Source organism: Podarcis cretensis (assembly GCF_951804945.1).
Source record: "Podarcis cretensis genome assembly, chromosome: 4".
Taxonomy (NCBI): Eukaryota; Metazoa; Chordata; class Lepidosauria; order Squamata; family Lacertidae; genus Podarcis; species Podarcis cretensis.
Genome location: NC_137173.1, coordinates 20870862 through 20880706, shown reverse-complemented (window position 1 = coordinate 20880706; position 9845 = coordinate 20870862). Strand labels below are relative to the sequence as shown.

Genomic DNA, 9845 nt, shown 5'->3' with positions numbered 1-9845 from the left:
AAATGCTAGAACATGTTTTAGCCAAGTGAACATATTTTGTAGAAGTTCCATCACAAAAGTCCTGATAGCTTTGAAGGCAATGAGGCCTCTAGAGTTGCACCAACTTATTCCACACAGGCTAATATTATGCCTTGTCTTTGATCCATGTGTTGCTTTCATGAATCAGGTATGGTGGGAGCTGCTCCTAGATATTATTATTATTATTATTATTATTATTATTATTATTATTATTATTATTATTATTTTTTCTATACCACCCTTCATCTGAAGATCACAGGGCTGTTTACAATATAAACACATAGCAGTGAGGCACACTGTTGAGATGGTGCAGTTCTGAGTAAGCTCAGTAGCTGTTCTTCTCCATCTCAAAACTCATTTGCTGATGCAGGTAAAGGTAAAGGACCCCTGGACAGCTGAGTCCAGTCGAATTTCACTATGGGGTATGGCGCTCACCTCCACTTTCAGGCCAAGGGAGCTGGTGTTTGTCTGCAGAAAGTTTTCCTGGTCACATATGTGGCCAGCAAGACTAAACTGCTTCTGGTGCAATGGGACACCGTGATGGAAACCAGAGCGCATGGAAATGCGGTTTACCTTCCTGCCACAGTGGTACCTATTTATCTACTTGTACTGGTATGCTTTTGAACTGTTAGGTTGGCAGGAGGTGGGACAAAGCAATGGGAGCTCACTCTGTCATGCGGATTCAAAGGGCTGACCTTATGATTGGCCAAGCCCAAGAGGCTTGGTGGTTTAAACCACAGCGCCACCACTGATGATGCAATAGGTCATTGGAAGAGAATCTAGATCTCTCTGAAATGGCAGCCCACAGCCGGCTCTGTTGGGTTAGAGTGCATTCATTATTTTTCATCTCCCCCACCCTCTCCCCCAAAGTGAGGCATGTGATGTAAGAAGAATATAGATCTATTATTTCAATCTGGAGCTTATTAACATTCTCCTTAATTTGTGGATTTGTGTTGTATATGTATTCAGATCCTGACTGGAATTCAGTCCAGTCCAGACATAAGTTTTTCTGCTGCAGGAGTCAGATAAAACAATTAATACACAGCACACGGAAGAATCTGGTTACTCACAAACCACACTCAAACAAAATAGCAACTGAAAAGCTACAAACGTTATTTAATGAGAGATTTATAATAAATATAATTCACATATATATATTTTCAGTAAATATATCAGCATGACCTGTTTTTAAAATTTGTACCTAGACAATTCTAAGGTTTTTATCTTTTACATGTGCACAAACAAATAAATATACTCTTTAAAAGATGGAAATGTAGAAGATGGAAAAATAAAGAGATCACAGGAATTTCAAAGACTAAATCTGCTAAAATACTGTAATACACAGCTTGAAATAGATAGTATTACAACCTTGAGAATATGTAGAGTTGTGTGGATGATGTTTAGTAAACCACATGAGTAAAGAGTAAAGTTAACGGAAAGACTCTGCAAAGTACTAGTGATGCACAACCTTGATTCGTTTTAATGCCAGGATGCACAAAATGAATGGAGGTTGCACAGCACATGAATTTAATGGCTTATGCATAATGGGCACAATCCACAGAGAAATTCTGGCCCCACTGAAATAAATACATGGGAGTTGTGCAATGACACTACTAGGTTTTCATGTTCAGATTCTGCTTATTTGAATTCAGCTTTTGCAGGAGAACTTCCTGGTGGATTGTGTGCAATGAGTGATGTGTCCATTGACTAAAAAAAGAAGTATTTAAAAAAAATAAAATTTAAAAATGACCAAGTCTTAAGCTATGCTGTTCGCCCACTGGAATGCAATGTGAGAATTTCTTATGTACAGCTATTTATATAATCTTTGGATTTTTCACATTCTGGTTTTAAATTAACTTTGCAAACAGAGACAGTTCTTAGATAACAGAGCTCTATCTGGTGGCTAGCAGCAAGAACATTTATAGCCTTCCTTCTTCTTACTGATTTTTCAAAAATAAAGCAGCTCCACACTGGATCCACTGATCTTGGCTGCCTCCACATGGAACATCAATGTTTGTCACCACGCAATCCCTCTCAGCACTGGTGTAAACTGGCAAAGAGATGCATTCATCAGGAGAATAGGACCCATAAGCATTCTGTCAAGAAAAAAACAATTCATTTGAGTGTGAAGGCATTAGATGAATTAATCTCATGACGCTCAAGGATGTAAAGGCCAAGTGTGACGAATTCGTTTATGTTTAGATATCAGAAGAGAACCTGAGCAAGAGAGAGCAGAGTAGGAATGGATATGTCAACTGCTGGAAAGCATTGCTAGCCAAATGCATTCAAGGTCACTACCAATTACCAGGACTCATTTCATACAGGGTTGCGAAATTACGTAAGAATGCCAGGAACTCAATGGGGCTGACACCTGTGAAATTAGTCTCCACAGTTAGCAAGAGGGTCCTCGTGTGTGCACAAGTCTTTGATTTAAGGATGTGCAACCTGAATAATGCAGTGAATTGGGGTGATTCAGGTCATGGTTTCACATTACTGATTAATATGGTGTCTTTAGGTTGATCAAGGGCCTCGAAAGCTTCTGAGCCACTCTGTGGACTTGGGTTTTCCAAAAAGTTAAGCACACAGCATTTTCATTCTATTTTATTTTCTGCGGTATATGATCAACCAGACTGGTGAAACACCCAGAGTCTGAGAAGGGAAGAGGTGGAGGTGTGTGCAAGAGAGATGTTTCATTTTGACCAGGTGTGAGGAACCTTTGGCCTCCTCAGATTTTGCTGAACTACAAGTCCCATCATCCTTGGCCATTGGCCACACTTGCTATGTCTTATGGGAGTTGTAGTTCATCAACATCTGGAGGGTCAAAGGTTCCCCACAAGCAGTTTTGACAGACAGGTCTAGCTTAATCACAGAGAATTATTTTCTGAGGCTACTACAATTGGTGATTTAGGGGACGGGTGTTAAAGTAAATAAACAGAGAAGGGTGTAAGTAACAGTGTGAGATTATGGGAGTAGCCGGCTTCTTTCCCAGTTATGCTTCTTCCTAACAAACAATGAAAAATAATAACACTATCTTTTTTTAAATAAATAACACAATTCTATAAGAGCAAGCCTTGCTGAATTCAACAGGGCTTACAACTAGGACTATAGCAAAAGAAACAGATTTGATAGGTGTGAACTGTGCCCCAGTCATTTTATCCACCCTCTGTTTTCTAATATGTCCCAGAAATCTGTGTTTCCTTTTCTTCAAGGACAAAGCAACATATAATTTTTCTGCAATAAAATTACCAGTTTATACTTTCATAGTGAAAACCCATGTTTAAGGAAATTAGCATGTAGAACAAATTATTTGAGGCTTCCAGATCTGCATTAAATAAAGATTATTACTTTAATTGGAAAGTTGTATGGAGTACAATTCTTAATGTTCAAGGTTTTTAAAATCTAATTCTATGCATTTAAATAATATTTGGGATTTGTTTTTCTTTACGTATATGTAATACAAAACAACCCTTGTATACTGTTTATGGAACAGTCTGTTTAAAATATTATTTAAGGGGACATTCAAAACTTCTCGCTTTGCTCCTGGCAAATTAGTAGCAATTAGGAGTGTGCACCAGCATCAGGATTCCTAACTTCCTACCCCTTGTGGACAGAAGTGGATAAACTGTGCAGGTGGTAGCCCATCTAGAGTAGATTAAGCCAGCCAGAAACATTCCACTGGGTGCCTTTAAATTTGATTTTTAATGGAAATGTGTATAGCTTTCTTTTTCCTCCTAGCAGAATTTGGAGAAATTTGCAGGCATGGTTGTCCAGTGTGAGCTGTAGTCGTTCTCCTCCAAGGGCAGTATTACAGTTTCCTTCTGAGCAGCAGTTAAGGGAGTTGATGGTTAAGGGTATATGGAACAGTTAAGGGTATGTTGAGCCTGGCAAAGAGGAGGTATCTTCAAATATATAAAGGGCTGTCAATGGAAGATGGAGCAAGCTTGTTTTCTCCTGCTCCAGAGGGTAGTACCCAAAACAATGGCTTCAAGTTGCAGGAGATCTGACTAAACACCAGGAAGAACTTTCTGACAGTAACAACTGTTTGGCAGTCTCTCTCATTAGGTTGTGGACTCTCCTTCCTTGGAGGTTTTTAAGTAGAGGTTGGATGGCCATCTGTCATGGATGCTTTTACTCGAGATTCCTGCATTGCAAGGGATTGGACTAGATGACCCTTGTGGTCCCTTCCAACTCTACAATTCTATGAGTCTATCGTCACAAATAATATAGGACAGATACTGTAGGTGTGTATGAGAGAGAGTGATAATAAATTATGGTAGACTAAGATTACCGTATTTTTCACCCTATAGGACACACTTTTTCCCCTCCAAAAATGAAGGGGAAATCTGTGTGCGTCCTATGGGGCGAATACAGGCTTTTGCTGAAGCTTGGAGAGCGAGAGGGGTCGGTGCGTACCGACCCCTCTTGCTCTCCAGGCTTCAGGAAGCTATCCACCAGCCTTGGGAGCCCGCGGGAGTTCCTGCTGGGCTCCCAAGGCTCGCAGACAGCAGCCTGCAGCCCAAAACCCGGGGAGCGCAGCGGAGTGCACCCCAGGCTTCGGGCAGCTCTCCCCAAGCCTGGGGAGACCGGTGCGACTTCCTGCCAGGCTCCCTAGGCTTGCAGATAGCAGCCTGTTCTGGGGGCTGGGGTCAGGAGAAGCTCGGGCTTCCTCCGCCCCAGCCCCAGCCCCGCACCTGGGGGGGGGGAATTATTTTTTTTCTTTATCCCCCCCCCCCCGCAAAACTAGGTGCGCCCTATGGGCCGGTGCGCCCTACAGGGCGAAAAATACGGTAAGCAATTCACTTTGGCAGAGTCAGACTAGGGGCAACTAGGGGCTCACTTGAGTATATGAGAAAAGCAGGCTGAGCTAAAAATAAAATGAAATAACTAAGCTTAATTAAAAAAAAAAAGACTCATATACAAAGTCTCAAATCTAGAGGGGGCAGAGGAATGAAACTCTACCAAAAATGAAAGTACAGCAAGGTAAGAACGGAATGAAATAGAAACACAAATAATGCCAGCATTAAACTGAAGGGAAGAGGGATAATACTGCACTGTGATAAACCTTTGCATCAATTCCAATGAGAAAAGGATATTAAGAACAGACTGAAAAGGAACATTAATGCACCAACCCTACATCCAACTAAGGTGTGTGTGTGTGTGTGTGTGTGTGTGTGTGTGTGTGTGGAGAATAGCACTGCATTTAATAAAACTGCACAAAATTACTCAGACCAAAAAATTTTGATTTTAAAGAAATCGAAAGTGTGGAGATAGGAAGAAAAGCTCAACCTAGTTCACTGAAAGCTTTTGCTTCTCACAATAAAATAAATAAAATAAAATAAATAAAATAATAAAATAAAATAAAATAAAATAAAATAAAATAAAATAATAAAATAAAATAAAATAAAATAAAATAAAATAAAATAAAATAGCAGTTTATTGCTACCAATTTGAAACAAGCCTTTTTGGAGACTCTGCTTTGACATGAGGGACCTTGCATAGATTCTGCTGTGCGAAAGCCCTCAAAGGCTCTGAGACACTCCAGTTTGACCCAGAGTTCATATGAAGCACATCTCTAACAACAATACACTTTACTGAGATCCAGTAGTGAATGCCGTTGTCCATGTCTTTGTATCAAATGTTTGTTTGATCTGCCCTTGCTGAGGTTTCCGCAGCTGATCTCTCAGAATTGCACTAGGTGAAGTCTTATGGGATCATAGGAAGTTTCTACACATGACTAAAAACTGCCTTTGAATTAGTCTTGCATTGCTTCTACACGTTTGCTAACATTGTTAATGGAAAATAAGATACCTGAAAATCATGACTTCGTTAAAAAAAAAATCATATAAAGATTCTTATCAAAATGTTATATTCAGACTATAAACACAGGAAATACACACAGCAGCCCAAAAATCTGAGGGTCAAATAAATGCAGCTATGTGTCTCCTTTCCTCAACTTAAACAAAAAGGGATAGCAGTTTTGAGAGCAGGAGGAGGTAGGTGTATGGAAGGGCTGCACAGTCTATTTCTTTCCAGCACTTTGTCTACTCAAAAGCACCCCAAACATGCTTCCCCCCTGCAGAAAATATACAAGGTCCTTTCCCCCTGAGAATGAACAAAAAGGTTCGGGTGAAAAAGCAAAAGCGAGGTCTTGAGCGAATGAACAGCCAGAGGGGAAAGAGCAAAATACCCCCCCCCCCCCCCCGTTCCTTACAGCAATATTCAATGCTGTTTTTAATTAAGAAAACACTAGAGGGAAAGAGTCATATGACTGCATATCACACCTAATTTGGTTCAGATTTCAGTTTTATGTGGAAATAAACTGCAGACAAACTGGCAATAATTATTCATCTGTTAATTGGGAGAGTGTGATAAATGGCAGACAATGAACAAAAGTTATTCTTCAGGGCAGTTTTCTTCCCTAAGGATTTATCAACCAGTCATATGAAAAAGTCTGGAGTGCTATATTCATCTAAGAGCTCTGTGATATTCAACAACTATTGATCAGCCAAGTACAGTGCTTTTTTTCTAAAATAAAGTTTAGGGGTACTCTCATTTTTCTACTCATTGAAATACTGTCCCTCAATGAGGCCAAACTTAGACTCACAAAATGTTTAGGGGTATGTGTACCCCTGCATCCCCACAGGATAAAAACACTGGTCTAGTATGACCTGCACCTTGACTGTGTATATTTCCAGTTGCTCCTTGCTTATTCCAAAGGCTGACACATATTGTTTGGTTTCAGCCTGCTCTCCTCTGCACAATTGTTTCTGCATCAGTACATAGTGTGATACCTGTATGACTGAATTGTTTCACTATGTAAAACTAATGCAACTGTGATTATCATGGTCTAGAAAAGCCTTAATATATCTGGCTTATTGTTGTTGTGGTTTCGTCGTTTAGTTGTGTCCGACTCTTTGTGACCCCATGGACCAGAGCACACCAGGCACTCCTGTCTTCCACTGCCTCCCGCAGTTTAGTCAAACTCATGCTGGTAGCTTTGAGAACACTGCCCAACCATCTCGTCCTCTGTCGTCCCCTTCTCCTTGTGCCCTCCATCTTTCCCAACATCAGGGTCTTTTCCAGGGAGTCTTCTCTTCTCATGAGGTGGCCAAAGTATTGGAGTCTCAGCTTCACGATCTGTCCTTCCAGTGAGCACTCAGGGCTGATTTCCTTCAGAATGGATAGGTTTGATCTTCTTGCAGTCCATGGGACTCTCAAGAGTCTCCCCCAGCACCATAATTCAAAAATATCACTTCTTCGCTGATCAGCCTTCTTTATGGTCCAGCTCTCACTACCGTTGGCAAGGTGATGTCTCTGCTTTTTAAGATGCTGTCTAGGTTTGTCATGGCTTATTACATGATAGGAAAATTAGTCATTCATTCTATTCTGAGGGACTCTTCCTAGGGTTGCCATATTTCAACCTTTTTGGGGGGAAAGTTGTTGAGCTTATTATTATTATTATTTGCCAAAGCTGTTGAGCTATTTTTAAGAAAAGTTGCCAAAATCTACACTTCTGACATGGGTTGCCCGGACACTGATTCTGACTGCCATATTCCGGCTAAGTCCGGGAAATTCCGGATGTGTGGCAGCCCTATCTTCACTCAATAATTATTTGCGTGTTGGAATCAACTTTGCAGATTCTTTGCATGAAATTGTTCAAACAAAAGTTTGTATAAAGCTACAAAAATAATTGGGAAATTTTACTGAATCAAAGTAAGTTGAATGTGATCCGGGCACATATGAAGCCTTGAGACTAGCTCAATAGGTGAATATTCATTGAAAAGAACTAATTTAAGGTAACATCAGTGAGTTAAAAAAATAGTCATGAAAACTGGCTCTGGTTATGCAATATGGCTTTTGTGGTTAGTCTGGTTAAATGTTCCCAGCTAATATTTGAGGAAATGAAAATTATATTAACCTGTACCAGGAATAGAACTCTCTATTTACAGGTCCACACTGCAACAACAAAGGGCGAATGAGCACCATGTGTTCTATGAAAACCTATTTCCTCTTCCCGAGAAGTATAGCTTTAGATAAAAAGAAAATCCACTTTTGAAGATATGAAGAATGGAGCTTATTAAACTGCAAGGAATCTGACCTCTTTTTTTTAAAGCAGGTCAGACGTCATACTGAAAACCTATTACAGCAAAGGAAACCAATTACAGAACTTAAAGTTTAGGACCCTTAATAATGAATTACCTGTGGAATCCAGGCCATGTAACAAGGGAGCACAGATGACACACTGGGAGAATCATGCTGGTTTTCTGAAAGTCGATTTCCATCAAAACTACAGCCTTCCAGTTGAAGGCCACTGATCTGTCATGGAAACACATAAAATATTCAAATGTGTGTTAGGGATTGAAAATGTGAGTAGTGATCATGTTATATCTTAGAATAGGCTAAAGCAGTTCTCTGAATGGTTCGTGTAAATAACAAAAATCAGCTGAAAATAGTACAGAACAGAGCAGGAAGTGTGATTACAAAGTATGTTCTAGAATAAAGGGCACTTCCTATGTTTTGGATACAAATTATTTATTATCGCTAGAGAAAAAATATCAGTCTATGTCAGTACCTGTGTCAGTGGCAAGTGTCAGGGCACTAGAGTAATGGAAATAGAGCAGCAAGAGCCAAATAAACATTAACCATGTCACATAAAGAGGAGAAAACAAATGCTCAAATAGGCATGGCTTTCCATTGAGAGGTTTGACATTCACTTTCAAAGAACGAATTCAGTTACTGCATGTTTTCTGCAAGCCATTGAAATGTTTGCCACTCTACTATGTGTAGAAATAATGCACAAGGGGAATGAATAAAAGAAATCTTAAATGTATGGGGGGGACTGTACAAGGTCTGCTGCTCACTTTATTTTTTTCTATTGTGCTAACAAATCTGGCACTCTAGAATTCTAGGGGTGATGTGTTTTGAAAGCTTCATTTTAGCAATCAATTCCTGAAGCAGCACATACAATTTCTGAAGGAAGTTTCTTATTCCTACATTAAGGGGAAGCTAATTTTTGCTGAAATTAATAATAAAGTAAATTATATTTTTTTTGTCATTGGCATTCCCAGCTTCATATTTTTTTGAATCCATTTCAATATGATTCTCAAAAGCAATGTATATAATAAAAAAATGTTGCCACTTGCCACTGTTGCAGAGCTCAGTTCAATGGAAGTGCTGCACATGCCCCCAAAACTGTGTATCATTTAGCTTCACACTGAAGGGGGGCACATTTAACAAGAGGACCCTCAAACCTACTATGTCATATTCAAGTAGATCCCCAGTTGTTTGGTCTAAGGATGCTCCCCAGAGTGACTGCTGAACATGAGATTTTCCCTGTGACAAATGAACCACCTTAATGCATGCCTGATTAATCCTATGGATTCTGTGTCATGTCAAATGCAGGTAAACACCTCAAATTCAGCTATTAATTATCCTGTGCGAATAATGAGCTATCTCCAGCAAACATGCTGCTCTAATTAAAATAAGCAACCTTGTTTGTATTTCCTTAGAAATCCAAGGTCAATCCCTGTAGCGTACATAGTCTTAAAGCATAATCTTGACTGGTGAAGTCACCTTTTGTGACTATGGTGGGAAATGTAATTGCTATTACTCATGGCAGATCATTAACTACCCTTTTTGTTTTTCAGTGTCACCTGCGCTTATCCCAGACATGAATTAAGATGACCTTGCAAATTTAGGTTAAATGTCAGCTGATAAATCAATTCTCTCTCTTGCACCCCCAAGCTGTACAGCTTTTTTGAACCTACCCAGAAGGCGATCCCATGCCTCTCCTTTTCAAGATACTTTGACCCCATGACCTACTGGGG

At 39.8% G+C, this 9845-nt stretch overlaps 1 protein-coding gene across 2 annotated transcripts in view; it reads right to left on the bottom strand.

Annotated features, from left to right (window-relative positions):
* Positions 1-1111: 1111 nt before the first annotated feature.
* Positions 1112-9845, bottom strand: part of DYNC2H1 (dynein cytoplasmic 2 heavy chain 1) — a 153275-nt gene continuing 144541 nt past the window's right edge. For both annotated transcript variants that reach the window (XM_079973223.1, XM_079973224.1), the window contains 2 exons: positions 8218-8334; positions 1112-2114 (listed from right to left, as the gene is read on the bottom strand). In XM_079973223.1, coding sequence (XP_079829349.1) covers positions 1956-2114; positions 8218-8334 — 276 coding nt within the window. In that variant the 3' untranslated portion in view covers positions 1112-1955. The remainder of the gene's footprint in view (positions 2115-8217; positions 8335-9845) is intronic.